This window comes from Kwoniella mangroviensis, assembly GCF_000507465.2.
Source record: "Kwoniella mangroviensis CBS 8507 chromosome 1 map unlocalized Ctg01, whole genome shotgun sequence".
NCBI lineage: Eukaryota > Fungi > Basidiomycota > Tremellomycetes > Tremellales > Cryptococcaceae > Kwoniella > Kwoniella mangrovensis.
This window is the reverse complement of record NW_027062533.1, coordinates 4,337,284-4,361,825: the sequence shown is the minus strand read 5'-3', so window position 1 is coordinate 4,361,825 and position 24,542 is coordinate 4,337,284. Positions and strand designations below refer to the sequence as shown.

The 24,542-nt window shown below is 44.8% G+C and overlaps 8 protein-coding genes across 8 annotated transcripts; 4 read left to right on the top strand and 4 right to left on the bottom strand.

Annotated features, from left to right (window-relative positions):
• Positions 1 to 171: 171 nt before the first annotated feature.
• I203_101619 (uncharacterized protein) lies at positions 172 to 4,185 on the bottom strand (the record flags this gene model as incomplete). The annotated part of the gene is made up of 9 exons (XM_019148941.1): positions 172 to 258; positions 336 to 774; positions 840 to 1,582; positions 1,636 to 1,801; positions 1,858 to 2,022; positions 2,076 to 2,185; positions 2,244 to 2,296; positions 2,349 to 3,213; positions 3,286 to 4,185. 9 exons carry the CDS (start codon positions 4,183 to 4,185, stop codon positions 172 to 174), a joined length of 3,528 nt encoding a protein of 1,175 aa, XP_019001960.1.
• A 1,814-nt stretch (positions 4,186 to 5,999) lies between these two features.
• Positions 6,000 to 7,236, top strand: I203_101618 (uncharacterized protein; the record flags this gene model as incomplete). Its single annotated transcript, XM_019148940.1, has 3 exons — positions 6,000 to 6,204; positions 6,300 to 6,469; positions 6,601 to 7,236. 3 exons carry the CDS (start codon positions 6,000 to 6,002, stop codon positions 7,234 to 7,236), a joined length of 1,011 nt encoding a protein of 336 aa, XP_019001959.1.
• A 468-nt stretch (positions 7,237 to 7,704) lies between these two features.
• On the bottom strand, positions 7,705 to 9,837 carry I203_101617 (uncharacterized protein; the record flags this gene model as incomplete). Its single annotated transcript, XM_019148939.1, has 3 exons — positions 7,705 to 8,207; positions 8,310 to 9,649; positions 9,725 to 9,837. 3 exons carry the CDS (start codon positions 9,835 to 9,837, stop codon positions 7,705 to 7,707), a joined length of 1,956 nt encoding a protein of 651 aa, XP_019001958.1.
• A 659-nt stretch (positions 9,838 to 10,496) lies between these two features.
• On the top strand, positions 10,497 to 11,816 carry I203_101616 (uncharacterized protein; the record flags this gene model as incomplete). The annotated part of the gene is made up of 6 exons (XM_019148938.1): positions 10,497 to 10,526; positions 10,592 to 10,786; positions 10,954 to 11,133; positions 11,183 to 11,470; positions 11,553 to 11,711; positions 11,790 to 11,816. 6 exons carry the CDS (start codon positions 10,497 to 10,499, stop codon positions 11,814 to 11,816), a joined length of 879 nt encoding a protein of 292 aa, XP_019001957.1.
• Positions 11,817 to 12,316: 500 nt separating this feature from the next.
• On the top strand, positions 12,317 to 13,472 carry I203_101615 (uncharacterized protein; the record flags this gene model as incomplete). The annotated part of the gene is made up of 3 exons (XM_019148937.1): positions 12,317 to 12,611; positions 12,694 to 12,806; positions 12,888 to 13,472. 3 exons carry the CDS (start codon positions 12,317 to 12,319, stop codon positions 13,470 to 13,472), a joined length of 993 nt encoding a protein of 330 aa, XP_019001956.1.
• A 598-nt stretch (positions 13,473 to 14,070) lies between these two features.
• Positions 14,071 to 18,412, top strand: I203_101614 (uncharacterized protein; the record flags this gene model as incomplete). The annotated part of the gene is made up of 10 exons (XM_065516919.1): positions 14,071 to 14,128; positions 14,188 to 14,249; positions 14,336 to 14,878; positions 14,942 to 15,226; positions 15,294 to 15,497; positions 15,560 to 15,684; positions 15,756 to 17,200; positions 17,269 to 17,645; positions 17,722 to 18,027; positions 18,131 to 18,412. 10 exons carry the CDS (start codon positions 14,071 to 14,073, stop codon positions 18,410 to 18,412), a joined length of 3,687 nt encoding a protein of 1,228 aa, XP_065373737.1.
• A 347-nt stretch (positions 18,413 to 18,759) lies between these two features.
• I203_101613 (uncharacterized protein) lies at positions 18,760 to 22,923 on the bottom strand (the record flags this gene model as incomplete). Its single annotated transcript, XM_019148935.2, has 9 exons — positions 18,760 to 18,795; positions 18,876 to 19,771; positions 19,849 to 19,999; positions 20,078 to 20,337; positions 20,416 to 20,625; positions 20,720 to 20,865; positions 20,927 to 21,528; positions 21,602 to 21,688; positions 21,772 to 22,923. The coding sequence occupies 9 exons, from the start codon at positions 22,921 to 22,923 to the stop codon at positions 18,760 to 18,762; spliced, it is 3,540 nt and encodes a 1,179-aa protein (XP_019001954.2).
• Positions 22,924 to 23,693: 770 nt separating this feature from the next.
• Positions 23,694 to 24,051, bottom strand: I203_101612 (uncharacterized protein; the record flags this gene model as incomplete). The annotated part of the gene is made up of 2 exons (XM_019148934.1): positions 23,694 to 23,790; positions 23,939 to 24,051. 2 exons carry the CDS (start codon positions 24,049 to 24,051, stop codon positions 23,694 to 23,696), a joined length of 210 nt encoding a protein of 69 aa, XP_019001953.1.
• Between the last annotated feature and the right edge of the window lie 491 nt (positions 24,052 to 24,542).

Sequence of the window (24,542 nt, the reverse complement as noted above, 5' to 3'; positions counted from 1 at the left end):
TATTGTTATTGTTGTTCTCCATGACAATGTACCGTACACTCGTGGGGGAAAATGCAATTGATCAGTTGATTGCTGGTTGTCGATCGTCCTTGATGATTCATATAGAATGCTGAATGATAAATTTCATGAAAACGCTCCATCGGATTCTAGTTCAATTATATATTGTATTGATCAAACTCCCGTTACTCTCTTGATAGTTGACAGCCATTGATCTTTCAATTCCGTCGAATCGGCAGTATACATATATGTCGTACCGGCCTACGTTCATTGCAGCATATGTCAATATCCTAAACGACCAGACTGAGAATGAAGGTAAGGTGAAAATCATAACTTACAGTCTGAACGATAAATCCTTTAGATCCTTTCTCCTGAACATCAATTACTTTATTTGACACACCGCCGGTCCCAGTGCCAGTGCCAGTGCCCTGGTTGGGGTTGATGGTGCTTCCATTAGACATTGATGAATGATGCGTAGCGTTCGACGGTCTCACTACGAAGACACATTCACCTTTCACTCTCATATTTCCGTTATCGGTATCGCCGGCGGATGAAGACGAAGGTGTATGTGAGTGTGAATGGCCTTGACCTGGTGCATGTGTGGGAGAAGAGGTATCATCTTTGACGGTGATCAGTCGTGGGAAGTCGGTCAGGATCAAATGACGTTTCTTGAATGCTGGCATGAGGAATGAAGGGAGGTGGAGGGAAGGTGAAGATGTCCTAGCGTTTATAGGGGAAGAAAAGACAATTCGTTCGTTTGATAGTAACAATGAAGACCTACAAACCGACGTACTTTGTTTAGCTATTTGAAACTTCGAATGAATATTCTTGAACTAGCTCACCATTTACTGTTATCATCCATATTACCCAAATTCAACCTCTTCATCTCCCCATTCACCAATTTGGTCGAACCTTGTTGATTCACAGGTGTCGTACCGCTCGAAGAAGTTTGACTACCCATCATAACCCTCAATTCCTCAGATCTGACACTAGTCCTACTAGTTCTATTCGATCGTATTCCAGCTGGAGAATGGTGATTACCTATTCTCATCGATTCCAGCCATCCTGTCAAGGCAGATCTATTCCCACCAGAACTGGAACTTCCATGAGACCATCCTCTAGATTTTCTCTCATCCCGACTGTTATTGCCATGAGATAAATAAGATGGTTTGGGTGGATCTAACTGTTCGGCTATATCTATATGAGGCCCCTCGGTAGGGGAGTATGTAACGGATTTATGAGGATGATCGACATTTCGTACGGCGTGAGCAGCGGCATGTCTATCGAGTCTAGGTTCTTTGGAATGGTCGATCGATTCGTCATGTTCACCTTCTTGCTCATGCGGTTGTTCGTGTTCATCCTCTTCATCCCGATCATACTCGAATCCCCCATCAGAGACTTCGTCATCGAATACCGCCCAAAGATCAGAATCTGGAGCGACATTGGCAAGGGTCGCCACGGGTTGTGTAAGACCGGTGGCCATTGCCGGAGCGGGAATTGTCCAGATATTCGAGAAATCTGTAAGAGCGAAGAAAGGATGAGATTTGATATCTTGGACGGATGGACGTTGGGCAGGATCAAGATTCTATATCATTGTCAGTGAAGAGAACGCCATGCGGAAGGTATAGGCCAACTCACTAAGATCAGATCCACCAATGCCTTTGCATCCTCGTCAAACCCATCCGGAAATTCCATCTCCCTTTTCAGTATCTTCTGAAAGGTTAGGTAATCAGTCGCTCCTCGGAAGGGCGGTTTCCCAGTCAAGAATTGATATAAGATACAACCGAATGCCCATATGTCCGAACTATATGACCAACGTCAGCTAAACCTATTCACAGGTGTTCGGAAGGCTTTACTCACGCTGCAGAGGCTGGTTCGTTCCTCAATACTTCAGGACTAACGAAATCTGCCGACCCAACAAAAGATCTCTTCTTCACATCATCAACAGGTTCTTCATCTTTGTTAAGGAGTTTAGCGGATCCGAAATCGGTGATTTTGATTCGCATGTCATCGTCCAGTAAGATGCTACGTTAATTATAAGCGAATGAACAAGGTCACCGTTTTATGCGGACACTCACTTCTCTGGTTTAAGGTCACGATGCACAACCCCCTTCTCATGCATGAATTCGATGGTATCGATTAACTGAGCGGCGTAATATTTGACAGAAATCAAATCGAGGGATCCGTACTAAATATAGCAGATGATCAGCTCATATTCATCAGCTGATTGATGAGGAGTCACTCACTTTTCGGATGTAGGTTGCCAGCTCTCCGTTACTCGCCATGTCAAGTACGAAGTCTGGATTGTCTATTCAGCGTTATCCTTGGGCCGATGGTCGAATTGAACTTACACAGAGAGGTACTATCATTGAAAGTGGAATGCAATCTGATCACACCCGGATGAGCCTGACCTGTCCTACCACTACTAGACTTCACCGATCTTTCGGACGGAGCGAGAGACTGTCTCCTCTTCTTAGGTGTTTGACCTCTATTATCTCTAGTCGAGCGTGAATGATTAGATTCGTAGCCGATGTTAGGGCTACCCTGAATCTCAGGTGTGGAGTATCCAGTAGATGGAGGAGGTAATGGATGATCATCGACTTTCGAACGCGTAGATTGAGTTGGGGTTGAATACAGGTTAGAAGGTTCTTCTTTCACCGGAGAAGGCGGTCTGGATCTACTACTGGTCGGTATATCTTCACTGGACAGGACTTCAGTCTGTTCCGGTACCATATCAGGATATTGTTCCAGGTTCCTCGACGGTCTTCTACCTGCCAAAGTCTTCATCACAGGAGATAACGGCGCATTGCTTGATAGAGGTGATGAAGACAGTCCACTATCCGTAGTAACGATCGACAACCTATCTCTGTTATTTCCAGGAGTTACAGTCGCACCTGAATCTTTCCTGGCTGTACCCGCAGAACTACCTATACTAGCGATAGACTTGCGTTTACTAGCCGTTCCAGGTGATGGGCCGTATCCACCCGAAGAGGAGCTTGATAAACCCCGTCGATGACCTCTCGCTGCGGTAGATGAAGTGGATTGACGTGGAGTTGATAACCTCACCAAAGCATCCCTCTCAATCATAGCATATTTCACCTTTTTCTCTTGTACCAGGTGATGCTGATTGATGATCTTGATGGCGTACTTCCGAGGCAGTTTAGCAGACGTGGGAGATTGGTTGGAAGATGAGGAAGCAGCAGTTGCAGCGAATACCTATAACATGAAATACAGGATGTCAATATCGTGCCATCAAATGATTATAAAACTCGTGTTGATCATACTCACGGTACTGTAACTGCCTTGACCCAGTTCCTCACCAAGTACAAAGTCTCTAATGCTCGGTTTCTTAATCTGGCCTGAACCAGAATGAGAATGAGTCGAGACTTGACTCTGTCTCCTCTCTCTCTCCCTATCTGCTGATCCACTTCTTTTGCCGGGGTGGGCCCAACTCGGTCCAGCATCAACACTCAACGTCCGCTGTTTGCCTCCTACAAATGCTGGGGATCGAGATGGGTCAGTCGGGGAGGATGGGGCGGTCAAATGTCCTTCTCTTCCTCGAATGGGCGAAGAAGCATGGGATGGCGGTGTGTTAGAATGATGATCGTGGTCGACCGTGTCCATTGGATCGAGCGAGATGGTCACTTTTAACGGACCAGGTGACGTGGGATCTTGACTGTTCCCGTGATATCTCGGTGCGCGTGGAGTAGAAGGTGAGACCGTAGCTGCTGAATCAGAGGTTGAAGGCCTATTGCAGTGAGCGTTTGAAGTATTTGTGTTGGGGGGAGAATGTGAGGGCGTAGTGATGATATGAGATGGTGTCATTCTACCTGATCTGGGTCCATTCCTACCCCATCCTCTCCCTCCTACCGAACCTAATTCTGGACCACCATAGCCCCGTCGTGCAGAGTATCCCGCGTCACTCTCCGTACCGCTCTCCGCTCGACTAGGTAGCTGAGACCGGCTGGTAGCTGCTGTGGAGGTCTCGATGGGGGGCGGTCTCATTGGTGCAGCTTGTACTGATGATGTGGAGGAAGTGGTAGCCGTAGATCGCGATGATGATGTCGAAGCATTCCTGTTAATTGAAGGAGATGATAGTCTCGGGAAGGTCGGATAATTGGTAGGTGGTGTAGGTGGGGAGGATGTAGGAGGGGTATGAATAGGGGAGGGTCTGATTGCTGTCGCCATTGTGTTGAGTGATTGACTGACGGATCACAAGAAAGGAAGTGAAAATGTTCAATGCTGTTGTAGTCCAGCTTGAGTGATCACTCGGTTAGGAGAGTGATGCTGACTCGGTTATGGTGATGTCGATGATGATGATGATGATGAAAGCAGTGGTTGTTATGATGACTTCCTTTGAACCGTTTGTCCTTTCCCTTCTCCTTTGATTTGGATGTTGTTGTTTTTATTTTGGGTGGTTGGTCCGGTACGGTATCACCCGGATGCACTTCCAAGCAAAAATAAGAACTTTTACTTTGAAGATCTTCAACAGCCCCAAAGGAAAGAGAAAAACTTTTACTGTTGAACACGTCAGCTAGGTTGACTGACGACTACGACTCTAGGTGAAAAATTCTCCTTGGTCTTGATGAATGTCTCGGTTCTAGGTCGTTTCTGTCTGTCTGTGTTCCTTGCTCGATGATTATACTTTTGACTTTTAGTCTGATCACTGAGCGTTCTCGTTCGTATATATGTCGTCCTTTTCGTTCCTTCGTTCTGATACTCAAGAAGTTGGATGAAGTTGGTTGTCACGTCAAATCTGAACCACCAGAAGAAGTTTTGATTATATTCTTCAAGTACTACCGATCGTTCGGGTGAGATGAGTTGGTGTCTCAGTGTCGTTTCAACATGGTGTCGGGTCGTTCTTATTTCGAAGGATTTCACCAGTACGTCCAACGTCAAGCTATTCCATGTTGATCGTTGATGAGAGAGAAAGCATAGCTACGGGGATGTTGTGATGGATGATGGCTATCACAGCTTCAAGCTCCAAACCTGCGGATCATCATGTCACGTGAACATGACAGGTGAAAAAACTACTCGGTCCGACGCGGGCCTGGGCCTTTTGTGTTCAGACTATTAACCAGTACCACTAATCAAAACAACAAACACACACCACACACACCACACAGCTAAAGCAGTGGTTTACTCCGCAGCTCAATCAGGCACTTGACGGCGGTACCAAATGTCACAATAAAAACAACAAAAAAGGGAACATGATGACGTGTAGGCAGAAGTGAGTCTACATGGGGGCCAAGACCGAGCTGGTGAGAACATTGTGGAGCTACATCTCCAGCCGACGAGGATCCATCCCATGACTTGCCTTTCATGCTAAGCAGTCTCCAAAACGTTCGCATTCGATTTTCACCCTGCAATCACACAGCTACTACTGTATTGGCAACCACTAGACAGTAAGAGTAGGACCGCCAATCCAAGACCGACATGAGTTTCGATTCCGTGAAGTGACCCAACTCAGAAGAGGACATCAGGGTGTGATTATTGATCTGGCATCTCCTTGCACTGATTCGTCCAGATAGTATCGCTCAGGATAATTGGTTCATCCATCCACTTTACTCGTATCCATATCCCTCATCATCATCATCCTCTTATCCAGTTCTATTCCGTGCTCTACACAATCTCGTCTTGCGGGATCATTCGCTACTTATCACACTTGATTGACTACATATGCATCACACATCATACGAGTATCCTTCAACTATCAGAACCGGAGTTAGGAGATAAGACTAGACTAGTTATCAATCTCGCAAGATGTCGTGAGATTGATTTCTGTCGGTTTAATCCGAAACGAGGACTTTTAGCTTACTTCCTCATGTCCAACATCAAAGATGAATGGAGGGAATGTCAATGTATAAATAGCCAGCTGACCACTAAGTTACTAAAGCATATCATTTGTTTTATTTTCCTTCTCAGATACATGATCAATTAAGGAAGTAAGGTCAGAAATGTTTCCGCTCACTAAGATCTTGACATTCCTCAGCTTAAGTTCGATGGGGTTAAATGCTCTACCGACTAGTAACGATCAATTGATATTGAATCCTCAACTTTCGTCTATCAAGGATTTGACCTATGTCGACAGTCCTCCTAAAGGTCATATCAATAGGACTTTACCTTCTGGACGGGAATACGTATTGTTCGTTCCGGATGGATACGATCATCAAGTCGAGCATCCACTGGTATTGAGTTTCCATGGCGGTGAGTGATACAAACGATCGTCAAATTCGATTTTCTACCGGAGATTGGTATGCCGATGAGCAAGGATGATTGGTTGAACTATGATTGTTTCTCAGCCGGTGGTAATTCATCGAGACAAGAGATTCTCACTCAACTTACTCTCCCATCCCATCGAATCGACGATAAACCATTCCTCAGTGCTTTCCCTCAAGGTGTAGATAATGAAATATGGAGTATGAAACATATTTGGAGAGGTGCACCCTATGCCAATCAATCGGTCGATGATGTGAGTGTTATTCTTCGATCTATTACATACTGTACACTCTCATTTTTTCTTTCTTTCTAAAATACAAATCATGATATGAATAAAGACTATCACGAGTTAGAGCTGATTTCATTTTATACTCGGTTGCTCAGGTCCAATTTGTCAAAGATATTATTTTCGACATATCCCAAAACTACACCCTTGACCCTACACGGTACTATGCGACGGGTAAATCGAATGGAGGTGGATTCACTTCCCTACTAGCTTGTTTACCCGATACTTCCTCTCTATTCGCTGCATTCGGTATAGTCAGTGCTGCACTGTACCAAGAAGCCCTATCATTCGCTGGATGTTTCCCCTCGAGGGCTGTACCCATCATTCATTCTCATGGAATTGAGGATGATGATACGCTGTTCAAAGGACGTAGCAGATCGGAGAATTGGAGGTTTGGACCTGAACCTCATGTAGATAATTGGAGGAAAAGATGGGCTATAAGGAATGGCCATCCTTCGGAATCCAACGGAGAAGGAAAAGGGGGATTACCAGAACCTAATGAGGTGTATCACCCTCATCACAATACTACCGAAGAACGATGGACGTTGGGTAAAGCAGAAATCATAGCTTTAAGTGTGGGTGGTTTAGGTCATTCGTGGCCTTCTACAGAAGGTTTGGATCGAGCTGGAAGTCCAAATCAATATGCCAATTTCAATTTCACAGAAAGCCATCTACTCCCTTTCTTCTCTAGACAACAATTACCTGAGGAGTATTTAAGAAAAAGTGGAAATTGACGCTCGAGATAGGTGGATGATCATTAGAAGTCAGGGGATTTAGACTTAGGTATTGGTCAATTTAGTCGACACCCGAAACATACTACGATAACACTGAGGATCGTTTATTTATGAATCATGTTTCGGTTCATTTGAGCTACGATACGGAGACACACTGTATATATCGTATATTATATACATATTCATCGATGCTTGGACATACCTAGAAAAATAAGATGCAAATGCTAACATAAGTGGGTGAAAATCCAAATCAGACCAGTGACAAATGATATGACATGTTGTAAAGATGATGATGGGAGAAAATGCGATGGTGGGAGAGATCGGTTGAGTCAGCTCGTTCCGTTTCTCCCACCTTACAGTGTTGTGATAAATCCAAGGCGAAGATATCTTCGACGACTACCTGGACATGATCTTGATATATGTTTTTTCCTATCTTCTATGACCAACTGATCACAAATCGAGTCCTCCTCATTCTCCCTCTTCTAACCTAATCTTCCCATCAGTCCCTACAAGCCCTTTGGCCCTCGCATAAATTTCCAACCTCTCCAACTGTCCTATATAACCATCCACTAATCTCTGTACCCATCCATCGGTTGGGAAACTCTTCGTCCACTGATTATGCAGATGCAATGACCATACTTGACCAACTCTCTCTTCCAATTCTTCTCTCCCACCTTCACTATGCCATTTCTTACCTGCAAAAATCGGCGGATCAGGTAAGAAGGGATCCGGGAAACGATTATCCGTTCGACAGTTTCTTGGATCGGCGAAACACCATGGTAATACCCCGAATGGTCTTATATGAGCTGCTAAGAGGGCTCGGTGAAGTTTCGAATAGAGGTGAGATCCCCATGTGAAGGTATTGGGTTTTGGGAATGGTGAAGAAGCCATTAGATGGAAAGCTTCGCAGAGGTAAGGGGAGTGACGCTCAAAATGCATTAAAGCGCCATTAAGGGAATAGTATGGTTTGTCTAACAATCAAAACACAATGACAAAGTCAGCATGAACATTCGGATATCTGACGAAGACCAATGAACGGATATAAGTGTATGAATAAGATGCAATCAACGTACCATAACAATCCCATTGAGTTACCCACTCCTCCTCTATCAAAGGATGTAGATCCCTCGTCAATATCTGATCCATATCCAACCATATTCCACCATGATGCCATAAGACCAATAATCTAATCGCATCACCGTCCACCCACCCCTTCCCATCAAATACATTTCCTTTACCATTACCCATCACCTTTTCCAGATCAGTCCCCGCGGTGAGATAATCCATATCAACCTGTTTGACTTCTATATATTCGCCCCATTTGATCAGATACGGTTGAAGTGTTGGATTGTTTTCCAGTAGCGATTTACCATTGGTCCATAGAATGATTTTGGCATATTGTAGTGGTTGAGTAGCGAGGAAAGATTGAAAAGTCGTTAGTTGTCTTGAACCAAATTCGATTAAATCCGATCTCCAATATGTATGATATATCAATTTCTCCCTATCCCCATCTTCGTTTGAAGAAAGCTGGAAGGGGTTGGGTTGAATGGTTGAAGAAAAGTCATAACATGACATACCCCTTTTCAAGCTTATACCTGGATTTAACATATGAAGTTTTGCCCCGTGATGTTTCGTCATGTTATAATATGGTGAAGGATTCTGGAAACATCCTTTTAAACTTGAGATGGAATCTATTTCTTGTTTAATCCATTTTTTGGAAAAGAGTGAAAATTCAATTTGGATTTCATATTTTGATCTCCATGTTGATATTCCCCATAATAAACTTCCGAACAATAACAAGATCACCAAAAGATTTCTCAGAGTTTTCCTTTGATTCCGACCACTCCCACTAGTAGACGAACTACTTCCCCCACCACCAGGCCACCACTTTGCAGGCCAAGGTAATGAAGATGACAATCTCCTTTTCGTACGATGGAATGGTAAGCTGAATGAACCTCCTCTACCCCTTTTTTGATGTTTCGATATGCCCGTTCCTGGTCCTGTTCCGGGATGACCAGCTGTTGATGGATGATGTACATTTTCATCCTCCGATTCCATCTCTATTTCAGTTTCCCTCCTTCTTGATCTGGCGTATGAACTTGAAGCGTAAGATGAAGAACTACCACCGAGATTAGACGGTCCAGGTTGACCGTAGGTATATCCGTTGGAGGGTGGTGAAGGAGATGTGCTGTTGATATCTAACATCGCTGAGCCAGAACTACCGTTTGGACGTTGAGTGTTGTTGAGAGCATCTAGAGAGATATTGGACCCTACTGTATGTAACGAAGGTCGTGAGATGGTTGATCGACGGTGGGATATACTGGGTATACTGCCATATGGCTCGGATGGTTGGGAGGGCGGTACGTGCTCATCGCTTGAAGATAGGGATGGTCGAGGGTTCGTACTTGTATTCCTACGTATACGATTCCGAATAGGGATCAGTAGGAGCTGGTAATTTGAAAGGATAGTGGACAGTCGGTGTACTCACCACTCGGTTCCGGACCACCCTTGATGGCTGCTCTCTGAGGATGAACGAGTATCATCCACCTGAGCTAGATGAGCTTTCGATTTGCTGGCCCTCCATGTTCCATGAGGATCCATCTCGAGGATCGTTCGCCAGTCTCCAAGAACTGAGCTGAAGGTCTATTTGGTGTTATACGTTTGGTTATATGGGTACCATAGTCATCAATTGAAGTGCGATGAATGTGGTTTTCGAAATTTAACAGTGTAGCTCGCGAGGTTACGCTAAAAGAGTTACTACATCATATCATTCATTCATCCAACCATCACCACCACGTGCATAAGATCTGCATCCAGTCCACCCACCCGGATAAAAGGAATACGTATATAAGTTACACCAGATCAGGTGCCACATGGATCAACCGGTTATTCCCGATTGACGGATATGATCCAGTTATGTGGAATGCGCTCGAGCTCAGTCGTGATTTTTATTTCCCTGATGCAGCAGTATTCCTTGCATTAATTGGGTGTATGACGATTATTGATGCCGAGCACCGTACGCACCCAAACCACCACACCAACCAACAGTCACGCATCATTCCATTCGCCCCCCAAACGTTCCTTCTCTTTTATATTTTACACTCGGACTCTTAAAGGAATAAACATCTCCATCCATCACCTATAATACCTTACTCGTTTTACTCTACGTGTAACAACCTCCATGTGAGTTATCACTTTCTGTTGACAAGCGAAGAACAATGACTGACGCGTGATATTGCGATTGGTACTGTACAGTCATAATGTCTCAAGCTGTCCCCCCATCATGGAAGGTATGTTATTGACAATCTTCATCCATCTTGGTGCTTCGGTGCTAAAAATTCTCGACGATATCTAGGATCTCGGTAAATCCTCTTCCGACCTCCTCCTCAAGGATTACCCCATCCAAGGTACTTCCCTCGAGGTCAAGACCCTCACCCCATCCAACGTCGCCTTCAAGGTTGCTGGTATCAAAGATGATAAATCCGGTGCTATCAACGGTGATATCGAGGGTAAATACACCGACTTCAAGAACGGTTTGACCTTCACCCAAGTGAGTACACGTATTTCAGTCGTTGTGCGGGATAAATGAGGGCTACTATGGTTGGTATGGAACGAGTCAAGGCGTATTTTATTTGAACATAGCGAGACTTGATCAGAAAGAGGGAAGCAAAATTCTTCGATGATCAATGAGGCTGACAGTTTCTTCCCTCTCACCAGGCCTGGACCACCACCAACCTCCTCAGAACTCAACTCGAGCTCGAGAACCAAATTGCCAAGGGTCTCAAACTTGACCTTGCTACCACCCTCAACCCAGCCAAGGCTTCCAAGTCTGCTATCTTGACCGCCATCTACAAGCAACCTTCTCTCCACACCAGAGCTACCGTTGATCTCTTCAAGGTGAGTAACGCCATTTCACCTACATCGTATACTGATGTTTCACGTTTAGGGCCCAACATTCACCGCTGACACCGTTGTCGGTCGAGATGGATTCCTCGTCGGTGCTGAAGCTTCTTACGATGTCCTCTCCGGTGCTATCACCCGATACGCCGGTGCCGTAGGATTCTCTGCCCCAGAGTACGCCATCACCCTCCACGGTCTCGGTAACCTCTCCACCTTCGCTGCCTCATACTACCACAAGGTCTCCAAGGACGTTGAGGCCGGTGCCAAGGCCGTCTACGACACCAAATCCACCACCGGTGGTGTCTCCCTCGAAGTCGGTGCCAAGACTTACCTCGTGAGTTTATATCCAGTACTCAGACATCTTGTTGGATATCATAGGGAAGATGCAGATGTAGATGCTGATTCTTTCTTTTTAGGACAACGCCGCTTTCGTCAAGGCCAAGATCAACAACGCCGGTGTCCTCGCTCTCGGTTACACCCAAGCTCTCCGACCTGGTGTCAAGGCCTCTTTCGGTCTTGCTGTTGACACTACCAGACTTAACGAACCTGCCGCCGGTCAAGCCGCCCACAAAGTTGTGAGTATTCGTCTTCATGCGCTTTTGTCAGATTGGGGATATCTGAACTTCGGCTGATTATCTCTGTGCTTCCCTTAGGGTGCTTCTTTCACCTTCAACGCTTAATCTGGGTTTGTTGGCTTGATTAATCTATAAAATACAATGGATAAAAGAGGGGTTTGTGGATGCGGTATCGAAGAAGTTTCAAGTCATTTATATACTATTAATTCAAAATGCTATTATAGGATGATTTCCAAGAATGCAATTGTTTTAACGGGATGTTCATGCCATACAAGTGCTTGCTTCTTTGCTATACGTTAATACAGATATACATATATAGGATCAGTCGAGAATTGAGAACAGCATAGAGATCCATCTTCAGCGGTTAGTACTGCAAGTACTGCACTGTTTGCTGTTCTCTTCGCCTATAACGGTGTTTTGAACTGAATTTGCCGGATGTGGCAAATCATCATATCATGTCGTGCTTGTGATTTTAATCGTGACGTCGACCGGTACTCAGATATCTTCACCCCTCTACATGCAAGATTGACCCTTTCTTCTTCCTTCTCCTACTTCATATTTCAAAATATAAACTCAATCTCAACTAAGAGCAAGTTGTGGACAAAATGTCGGACCGAGGAAGATCACGCACACCCAAATCACTCACCCCATCACCATCCCCAACTGCTCGAAGACGTCCCTTGTCTCCTTCAAGATCTAGATCAAGATCAAGGTCATACACACGAAGTAGAAGTAGATCACCTAGAAAAACCAATGGTACCAATAGTAATGCTAAGGATACAGGGTTGAAGGTGATTGTGGTCTCTGGGTTAAGTAAAAATGTGATGAGAGGTCATTTGGAGGAGATATTTGGAGAGTATGGGAGGATTACGGGTGTGGATCTACCTGTCTTCAAAGTTTGTAAGTGATCAAAGATCCTCTGGCTAAAACGGGAGAACAATTCAAGATGTCATGAGCTGACTTGACAAATTTGTTTGTTTAGCCGGCTTGAATCGTGGAAAAGCAGCGATTGAATTCGCTCAGTCATCCGATGCTGCGTTGGCTGTCAAGAACATGAATGGTGGTCAATTAGATGGTTCATTCTTGAACGTACAAGTGAGCTATCATCTTTGCTCTCCTACAATGATCCAGAATAATCGATAAGTTTTATCTAATTTGCTGAGTCCCTACTGATAGATATCCGAACATCCACTACCGGCTCCCAGACCACCTTCTCCACCTATACGTCGACGACGTTCCCTCTCCAGATCAAGAAGTAGATCACCCCCACCCCGACGTCGACGATCACCATCATACTCCCGAAGTCGAAGTAGGTCACCACCCCGACGAAGAAGTTTCAGACGAAGGTCGTTATCTAGATCGCGTTCGCCCTCTAGGGGATATAGGGGAGGTAGAGATTCGTACGTGCCTCGAGGTGGTGGTTATGGGGGACGTGGACCTGGACCTCGAGGTCCTCCACCTCCACCAAGAAGGGATAGAAGTCCTCTGATCGTGCGTAGACCAGGAGAGAGGGGTGCTCCTCGAAGACCTTCACCTGAATATGGGAGAGGTGCGAGAAGTATCTCAAGGAGTAGAAGCCGATCATATTCCAGATCTAGGTCTAGGAGTTATTCTTCGAGGAGTAGGAGTCCGGTCAGAAGGAAGAGATATACGCCCAACAGTAGTAGGAGTAAATCAAGGTCAAAATCGAGAAGTATGAGTATAGATTCGAGGTCGAGAAGTAGAAGCAGGAGTATGAGGAGTGTCAGTCCAAGGAAGTAAAATAGCTGCCTAGCGAAAAGGTGTTTGTCAATCACATCAGAGTCGTATCATGTTGAATATTCTGTAGAAAATAAACGGGGAATCAGTACATGATATATATACATCCAAGATACCCGAAGGCGGACGAAAGTACAGTTGGTACAGAAGTAAATGACAGAATATGCATATGTCCATATATATGGTTAACTGCTGCTTGTGTCTTCCTGTATGCATGACATCCCATCCCGATATCCATATACATGACAATGTTACACCCCATAAAGGTCATCGTGAACTCAAGTTGTACAGTACTCGTATTATGATATGATGCTGAATTCGGCCTCGGAGGTCCAAGCGTCAGTTAACCGGAAAAAGCAACTGACACCTTCGAACGAACACAAAAACACGAACATTCAACTCATCATCCAACTTCAACTATCTCAGTCAACGTACACATAACACTACAAATCTGATTCAGCAATCTCAAGAGAGCAGCGCGAGAAGCATCGCAGGATCGAAATTCGAGCTCAATCCTGGATTGTGTAATTCTTGCATCACCGAACGCTAAGTCCAAAGGATCGATATTATCAATCCGAAAGTTGATTGATAGTGGACTAAGATGAAGATTCTCACTGAAGACGATGTGGAAGCTCGAATAGTGAAGCTTAAATCTGCAGGTATGTATTCAGTATCTTCTGGGCTTCCAAATCGTCTGACTGATCTGGTATACGAGCAGAACCAGATAAGAAAGTAGATATCATTCAAGCCTTTGGGTTGGATTTTGAGGATGTGACGGAGGTGAGTTGAGTTCTTACTCATAGTCTTCTCCCGAAGCTGTATAAGTCTAGTACAACTCGACTAATACATTCGTTGTTCTCTATCAGATACCAGACCCAACCATTGATCCACTCATCTTACTGCTCCCGCCATTGATACGATCTTCCCATCCGTTACTTCAAATATCGACTCTTACCTCCTTCTTACCATTCTTTATACCTCTCATACCGGATGCGCCTACCTCCATATCGCATCTACGTCTAGTCCTCTTGCAGATGCTACCTGCGTTATTGGAGAAACTGAACGATCCTAAAGAACGTATACATTCCGCATCAAGCAATGTAATCTTCTTGATTGGCAGAAAATGCTTTATTGTAGATCCACCTCATCCCCCCTCACTTGGTAGTTCCGGAGCAGGAGCTGGGACCAAAGGAAAAGAAAAAGAGAAAGAGAGTTTATCGCAGACTTTCGAAAGGATGTTGAAAGATACGTTGAATTCCAAAATGTGGAGACCAAAAGTTGAATCACTCAAGATACTGTCTAGACTCAGATTGGAATTAGGTCCGAAATTGGGACTGAAAGGCTGGTTGGGCATCTTGGTAGATCTCTTAGAGGATAGTGACGGTAATGTGAGAGAACAAGCTAAAGAGGTGAGTAGTCATACACGCAAAATTCACTTTTATTGCTTAGCTGATCATGTGAATCATGAATAGACGGTTGTAACTTTATTATCACCTTCTTCAACGCCTCCAGCGGCAAGATCGGAATTGAAAAAGTTACTATTAGCTAGAAATGTCAGAAAGACAATATCCAACGATATCATCGCTAGGGTTCTGGGTGGTGGTACTGGGGTAGAATCGGGCAGATCGACACCTGCTAATCTCCTATCGGCGGGGATCAATACTCCGAAAGATGAAGCTCCAATGAATGGGAGATCAGGCGCAGCTACTCCTGCTCTGTCCCGAGGTGGAGCAGGCGATGATATCCAAGTTGTCTTTGTGAGTTATGCAGTCATAAATCACCAGACTGATAAAGGGTATTGACGATATCTGAATATACATTTAGATCGCCTCACCTCATGATCTATCGAACGAACTGGCTGCAATGTTGCCCCATTTCGAAGGGAAAGAGACAGAACAGAATTGGGCTCCGAGAGAAAAAGCTGTAGTGCGGATAAGAGGGATGTTAAGAGGTGGTGTATGGCCAAAGTACAGTGAAGCTTTCATACAGGGACTGAAAGGCGGGATACTAGAAGGTGTATCGAGGACGGTACGTCGTGCCATAAACTGAAACTTTCCCTGAAAAGTGCTGAGAACTTACAACGTCCTCAGATCGTCAGTCTTCGTACGACTGTGGCCCAACAATCGTGTTATCTCATGAAAGAGCTTGCAGAAACCCTTGGACCAAGTTTTGATCAATTTGTAGAACATCTCTTACCGATCCTTGCAAAAATGGCGTGAGTTGTGCAGCTCTTACAACACCTGTCCAAGAGAGAAACAACTGAACATACTATCTCCTATTACATAGAGGATTTACAAAGAAGATTATAGCCGAGCGATCTCAAGCCTGTGTGACTGCTATCATCATACATACCCACGTCCATTCTCGAACCTTTATCAGTCACATCGCAGCGGGAGTATCGGATAAAAACATACAGACTCGACACTTTTCTACTGGACATCTCAAGACTTTCATCGATATACACGGAGCCAAATCGAAACATGCTATCGAGACCACCCCTGGAATGTTGGATCAACTCGAAGGAGCGGTCAAGAAGTCTTTGCTTGACGTGAATCCGGCGGTCAGAGATCTAGCTAGGCAGGCGTTCTGGAGCTATCATTCCGTTTGGCGATCACGAGCCGAAGCGATTCTGAATTCATTGGATGGTATGGCGAGGAAGCAGTTGGCAAAGGCGAACCCACACGAATCGAATGGTATAGTCGCTCCTGCCAAAGCCGCTCCGCCCGCCAAGCGAGCGTCGAGCACGATGTCTGCTTTATTAGCTGAGAAACGAAAAGCCAAGGCAGCCGAATTAGCAGCTGGGAAGATGGCTCAAGAATCGCCCAGAATCGTTTCCGGCCCTGTACCTGGTTCTCCGAGCTTGCAGCAAGGTATGCCAAGATCGAACTCGTCGGCTTCGTTATCTGCGAAGGCAAGCAGAGCTAGTGATGAATTAGAAAGAGGTATAAAATCACCTGAAACGCCCCCACATACCATCCCTCTGCCTTCTTCTCCCACACCTTCGCATAGAGGTGCTCCTCGACCAAGCATAAAAGCCACTTTGGGATCGCCTAAAGATCTGTCGTCCCAAACGAGAGATAGAACAAGTAGTCTTGGCAGAAGTCCACCTTCGAGGGGGTCACCAAGTCGTGATTCACCTCTAAGACAATCGTCAACTTATCCCTTGTCTGCTTCTGGCGTGAGATCACCGGGATCTAGTACTGCGTCAAGTAGCGCGGTGAATAATCTGCGAACGCCTCAGAGTAATCGAAGACCTTTACCGTCATTCTCGACTGAGACGGGTCTTGGGTTAGGTGTACATACCCCAAGCGGTATGGGCAGGTCATCGATATCTCACGAAGCTGAAGTTGAGGGTGATGAAGATTGGCAGAGCGGTACGGATACTCCAACGAGGGTTTTACCTCCCGGATCGGGTATTGTCGAAGATGCGAGAAGGGCTCAAGCTGCTCAAGCTGAATCTGCCGCTCAACAATTGATGGAATATGTGGAGGATGAACAGGAAGTTATACCCTCGACATCCACGCTGAACCGTCTTCATGATAACCCCAGTACGACTATACCTGCAACTCCTACTAGACCTGCAAATGGAAATGGGAATGCGTACAAGACACCTCTGAACGTAAGCAAAGCATGGGAAGATTCACCTAGACCTGAAGCTGTTACTCCCCTGATGATGGAAAGGTTGAAAGAGAGGAAACATGAGAGAAGTTGGTGGGTTAGAAGGCAAGAATGTGAGTTTCTTAGTGATTCCTGGGCGATTCGATTCAATGATAAGTGGCTGATATGTGATGTTGGATAGTGATGGATAAAGCTTCTCCTTTGAAATCAACTACACCTGCGACTTCATCAGCTATCACAGAGGATATCCAGGGTCTATTGTCTGGTCAACCGACTCTTAGGAATTTACAGAAGTTAGCATTGTTCTCTACTTCTCATCCAGTGCATGATACAGAAGATGTGGAGGAAGAGAAAAAAGTTTGGATCGATGATAGAATATTTGAGAATATACTCCAAGGTTTACTAGAATTTTTGAAACCAAACGAAAATAAGGGATTGTTGGAACAGGGTTTGGTGGTTCTCTGGGAGATGGTACAACATCAATGGATATTGTTCGATGGACATGAACAAGAATTGTTGGAGACTTTGTTCAGACTTAGAGCAAGTCATGATGCTATTGTGAGTGAGGGTGTCGCCCGGGAGTGGACAAGTCATAAGTAACATCCTGCTGATTAAGTGCTGTTTTGAATGGTAGATATTGGAATCTACCAATGCATTGATATCGTTGTTGACTCAAATATCCGATCCTATGTATTTCCTTACCCTATTGCGATCCTCATTATCCCGATTCTTATCTGAACATCCATCCACTTCGGACCAAGATACCGCAAATGGCGACGGGGTTTCTCGACTTTCGCTAAATGGGACCCAACAAGAGACGGATAAGATGAGAAACTGTGGCTGGTTATTCGGTTTAACAAGTTTAGGAATGTGTGTGATTAGATTGCCTGAGGCTGTCGTTGAGGTGGAAGGTCCCAAATTGGGTCAAATCATAATGGAGGTGAGTGCTTCTTCAAGTCACTATTGCCTTTCTGAAGGTAGAGTGTAATAGCGAGAAAGGAAAGGAATTGACGTTGACTTTGACCATGATGTACGTCTCTCAGTCAATGTCATCACCTTCCTCTATAATTCGTCAGGCATCTCAAACTCTCTTGTTATCCATTCAAACCATCTTGAAAGATTCCAACAAAACTTTATCGCTTGTGCCCCATTTGAATAAAGGTCAGAAGGATTTAGCGATTTATTATATGGCTCAGAATGGGATATTGGAAAATACACATACGATCGAACAAGCCACTGAAGGAGAAGCGGATGGAGACGAGGGCAAGGAAAAGATGTTGAAGGAGATGCATGGTTTGATGGGTAGAGGAATATCGAGGGAATAGGAAAAGAAGAATGAATTAGGATTTCTCATTTTCTGTACCTTGCGAATATTGGTGAATTCTTCTTGATTCTATATAACATATAGATGATGTATGGAATGAGATGTGATCATGAAACGTCAGAGTTGATGCTCAGGTAATGGAAAGAGAATGAATGATCATAATCAATCGAATAGAAATACATAAACGTCGTCACATTCGTTCTGCGGATCTATCTAAGCAATATAAATTACCATGCGAACAATAATCAGGTGAATTCATCTAAATTTTTGCTTGCCTTGTATCATCTTATCGAAACATCAAGAATATCAAGAACATCTGAACCTATCCATGGATCTATATGATAAAGGTTACTTTATAGGTCTTACTCTCAAGTTCGGACGTAGCTATCAAATCCCAATCAAATCATACCAAATCATATCAGTCGCAATTCCACTGACAATATACGATCAGTGGATCGACTCACAATCTCCACGAACAAAGGTCTCAATTCCTTTATAGCCTTTGTCTCAGGAGGTACCAATAACAAATCTGCGTTTCTTCCTTTCCTCTTTCTCCTTCTTCCTCCATGTCCTTGTGATATAGCTGAGTCAGGTATTTGAGGTGATCTAGCTGGTCGGCCAGGTTCGTTCGCCGGATCTCTTTTGTCTTTGTCCTGTTCTTTTTCCTTCTCCTTGGAGGCATGTTTGAAATCTAATGAATTTCTAATTTTCTCAAGGGATGTTCTGTGCCCTCCTGAGCTCTTCCTTCTCCTAGTACCACTACCACTACCACCTTCATCGGGATTTTGTGGTTCTTCAGCGAAACCAGCCGAGTTCAACGAAGATCTTTCGCTCTCATCTTGATCTTCCACTCTCAAATTCAAATTCCTTATATCTTCCAACTCCTCTTCTTCCTCTTCATCCTCTTCTTCAGACTCTTCATCAGCCATCTCTCCACCTTCCGCCAAAGCAGTCTCACCGATACTCAAACTTGCCATTACACTATCCAACAGCGCAGCTTCTTCATCCTCCCCTACCCCAGGTGCTTCCGGACCAGTCGCAGCGGCAGACCTAAATCTCCTTCGAATCTTCTCTTCGTGAGCGATTTTGAGTTTATAATGATATTCAGCAACTGAATCGACTTCTTTCATTACAATTCTCCTCTCTTCTTCTGAAGCAGGTAAGATGATTTCCAGATCTAATGGTTGGGGTAGACCGGTTCGAGCATAGGTGAGGAACAATTCGATCCATGACATCAATGAGTCGAATAAACCTTGTCCCTTGGAATGGACGTTGTGTACGAATGTGTAGAAGGATTGTTCGTGCCGCTGGACTAGGTCGATGAATGTTTGAACAGTTCGTTGGGGATCTTCTTGCGATACTACATGCCAGAAAAAGAAAATCAGTACCACACATCATGCATGATTATCTCTCCCTTTGTCAGTAGTATGGACTCACGTTCTTCCACTTGTTCCACCGTACGTATCATATCATTAATGAACGCTTGCATATCTCCTAAAGAATCTGCGATACTAGCAGCTTTGTAGACGGTAGCCAAGGGAGCATAGAAGATGGTGATGATGTCTTTGAGTAATTCAGCGGTAACACCCTGCCAATATTCCATCCGACACGTCAGTATGCTCATCATTTTATCCATCGGTTGTCAAAGTCAGCAAGTCCGACTCACCTCAAAAATCAAAGCTAGCAGACCTTCTTTCTCCCTCTTCCTCGTCCACAATTTCAACAACACGCTCAGATCCTCATACAACCAAGCATCTTCGCTATCCGGTCCGAGATCATCATCCGAATCGTCCAGTTCAGCTTGAGCAGACTTGTACTCATGATACGCTCGAGTAGCCCTTGCGACTCTCTGAAACTGAGGTCGGGATAATGAAGGCATGTCAGGTGATCGGAGGATAGTCACCAGTAGGTCTATGCGTTCTTGGGCTATGCCAATGAATTATAGATATAATTAGAATAGATCAACTTCTTGAAATTTGATCTTCCGATTTATATGTTACTTACCAGCATCTTTTCTGTAAATCTCTTGGATCTCGAAAGGAGCATTGGCATACTGTTCGATTTTCTGACACAAAACCGGATCATCGATCTTCTCTTGTACAGCTTCGATGTCGTCTTGCAATAAGCGGACATCTTCGGTGAGTGAGGAAGAGAACATTCGTTGGATGAGTGATTGACCACCGAACGGTCTGGCAAGGAAGAGATCCAAAACACCTATATTGTCAAAAAAGTCCAGTAATCAGCATAGTCTTGAGAGTGAGAATATCAAGTTATTACATTGCTTGCGGAAGCTGTCCTACAAACTTACCTCGTATCATCGCCATGGGATTCGATATCTTCAATATACCTTTCAAAACGAAATAAGGCATCAGACCATGTAGCCTCTTCAATTGCGCCAATGTATCAGATGCAGTATCGGAAGCTACGAAAAGCTGGAAGATCGTAGCTGCGAGTCTGTCGCATATACCTCGATATCAGCTTGATCTTGAATCAGACATTAGTTCAAAGTACGTACGATATTCTTCCCCATTCCAGCACACTAGCCTCAGCTCTAGGTAGATCCTCTACCCTTTCAACCCTTCGTACAACTTCGAAGACACCTTTCAACCCTCCTTCTTTACTTAGTACATCACCTTTAAATTGCGCTAGACCTTCTCGGAGAGCTTCGATCCGCTTCTCAGCTTCCAGTCTGAACCTCCTCCTACCTTCTTCTCGGACCGCATCAGCCTCCAACCGCCTTTGACAGTCTACTGCTTCGGGTGGAGTCAGGGTGGTAGGTGCAGATAAAAGGAATGATCTCAGTACAGGTGAATTGATTATAAACGGTAATGCCAGTATCGAATTCAAGTAAGCTCGGAGAGTCAATCGGTTTTTCTCTCTTGATAGTGGCGTGGTATTTGTTGTAGGTGAAGATGGTGAATCTGGAGCAGCAGATGATGGAGGTGTGTTATATCCACTTGATGAACCGCCATCGTTCCCACCTGAGCCATATATCATACGAAGTGGGTTGTAAGAGCTGTATCCTGCTGTCGGAGGCGGACTGGTAGCTGCTGCAGTGACGGATTTGTCTTTTGGAGGTGGTGGTGGGATTGGGTAATCTGGGAAAGCTAGTCGAAGCTGAAGGGGAGAAAAAGGGATTGAGCTTGTGGTATAAAAAGGACTCATATGTTTTGAGAAAGAGCAAACTTACCTCGTCTGCCAATCTCTTGAAATCACCATACCGCCTTGAAACAAAGACATCTGCCACTCCATTACGCCTTGTCCGGATGATAAATTCCTGATGATAGTGTGAAATGAGGTTAGTGAGGAATGAATAAGACTAAAGCAAAATGAGTATTCATCAAGAAGCTCGAAGCTCACCTCATGGGATCTACTTCTCACTCTTCCTTTTTCCACGACGACCCTCACACCCACTACATTCACCTCGAACCCAGCTGTCGGATCAAACGACCCTTGTCCACCTTGATTTTGTGGATGTCTTTCTAACCATTTCCTTCTACGCTCCTGTTGAAGAGCTTCCAACCTATTCAATTCATTCTGACCTATCCTAACCACCTCTTCGCCAGAGATAAGCTTGATTCCTACTCCAAACATCAATGAAGTATGTTTTTCAATCTTATTCCATAATTTCTTCTTTTCCAAAATCTCCTTTCTTTCTTCTTTCGTCATGAGGCTTTCCATCACTTCTCTTTCTTCTTCACTCAAACTTGAAGCCGTCGTAGATGACCCACCAGTAGTAGCCAAGAAAGAAGATAGAAAGGGTTGTACCTTTCCTGACCAGAAGGTTGGAGGTGCAGTGGAAAGGAATGGAAATGGCAAGAGGAATTGATGGAACATGAACCTCAGAAATGGTAAATCCCCTCCTAATCGACCTTCCAGTCTCGAGTTTTCGGAAATCTTCTGTAAAGCTTCCTGTTTGGCTGATTCAGGTAGGACGAATGGATCGCCCAGTAATCCTAATGCGTTGGCACCTAGTACGGGATCAGTGATTAGGTTGAGCTCGTGTTGCACTTGTAAGTTGACCAACGTCTTTTTCAAGTAATGGGCTCGTAGGGGTGTAAGAGTGGTAGGAGGATTGGAAGCTGATATGGGGTATGTAGAATGATAAGGATGTAGATGCGCCGCAGAAGATTGAGCTCCACTGATATTACTGGCACCAGCATTCGGCAAAGGTGCAGTATGGAGTGGTTGGGAATAGTCGATATTCTGTCCATCTTGATCATCAGAAGGCGGTTGGGAAAAATCAATCTGTCTTCCAAACCCACCCCCTACAGGCGCAGTAGCTGGCGGGCGAGGCAGGGCTTTGTCTTTGCTCTGGGATGATGTGGGGTGAGGAAGTGGTGGTGAAGGGGGAGAAGCGAATCCTTGAGCAAGATCCAATGCATTGACGGCGCCTATGTCTTCGTCGGGTGGGGGAGGAGGGGGCAAAGGTCGATCTGGTCGGGCTGATCGTTGTCTCCTCGGTGTATATGGCTTGTACGGCACATTCTGATTGAGGCTCGAAGAGGACATGATCAGGATTGGGTCCAGCCTGAGGACTAGGCTCCAGCGTGGTGAAGTGATGTGTCGTTGTGAGGATAGATAAAGACAGAAGATAGGGAAGTGAAGTGAACCGAAGTGACTTGAACGTGTTGGACGTTACATTTACATGACGTAGGTCGCTATTCTTGGCTATTTCCGAATGATGAAATTACAATCCACATCTCAACATTTTGGATACAAAGTCATGCACCATCACCTTGCACACGATGTACCTCAGCAATACGAGACAGAGACACTGAGTGATTGCCCAATGCATGCTCAGTATCTCATGATAGCCCTGGAGACTCGCTGACTCAAGTTATTGATGATAGATGAGCGGAGTAATCAGTGACACCAGGCTGAAACGCTACGAGCACTCGACTTCACCGCCTTTGATACGTACCGAAAGGTGAGGTGCCTGCCTTGCGAAAGCTAGGTGGATCGAACCACCATGCTCGTCGCCGGTAGCAGGTGTCATTTTCGGACTTGGGTCGTGTCAGTATATTGGGATCCATGCCTTCGGACGTGACGATTCAGACGAGGTATAACGAACGAATCCTATGTACTGATTTATGCGATTTCATTCTCATTCTCATATGACTATTGAATCTCTCTCTACAAAAATGGTATATAATACTGGAGTACAAACAGGTTTACAAGTTAATGAAACATAAACACAAAGAATATGAACGCGAGTAGTAAAGTTCTCTTCCCTCTATGATGTGGGGTGATGAGGTATCTGAGATGAACGAATCAGAACACTAAGCCTGAGCGATCTTGCTGGCGACGGTACGTTCCTTCTCGAGTCGTTCTTTGTTGGCTTGGAACGCTGCGTCTCGACAGGCTTGCATACCGGAGCTGGTTGAACGACGATTATCAGCATCAAGCCAATGACAGAAAGGGATTGTGGATGTTTTGTGTGCGAAAAGAAGATGGGATATACCGAGGAAACAAATGAATACAGGTGCACAAGGAGGTGTCCTTAGGAGACTTAAAGGGTACTCACCAGTTATGCGCCTCTGGCTGTCTATGAGTCGAACAGAAGCATTTCTGACAATGAGGACAATCTCCTACTATACGCTGAGCGGCTGAAGGGCATTGAGTAGGGTTGGCGGTCATCTCAGGCTTGGTACCTTCTTCGGTAGGGGAGGTAGGGATGTTGTAGACGACTTTGAATTGACATCGTTTCTTGGCTGGCCTGTGGTAGGTATATGAGCATTAGCATGGTATCACAGACATATATATATATGTATGAATTCAATAAAGGCGATAGTGCTGATGACTGAGAAATAATTGATGATACTCACATATTGATGTTTTGTTACTGTTATTGGCGAGAAGAGAGATAAGGAAGAATGAACGATTGATTGGGATGAGATGGGTGGCAAATATATCCAATAGAGTGAATACCTCTAAGATCTATGTATACGATAAATATGAGAAGGTTGTTGAGCGGGAAGAGTGAGAGTGAAGAAGGGGTACGTTAAAAGTCGTGTGTGGTATGCTTTACGTGCAAGGTATTATTCGTTGGGGATTGGGTTATATTGGATTGAAACTGATGGAGATAAGGGGAGTCGTGTGCGTTGGTACTTGGTACTGTGGTGTGCTTG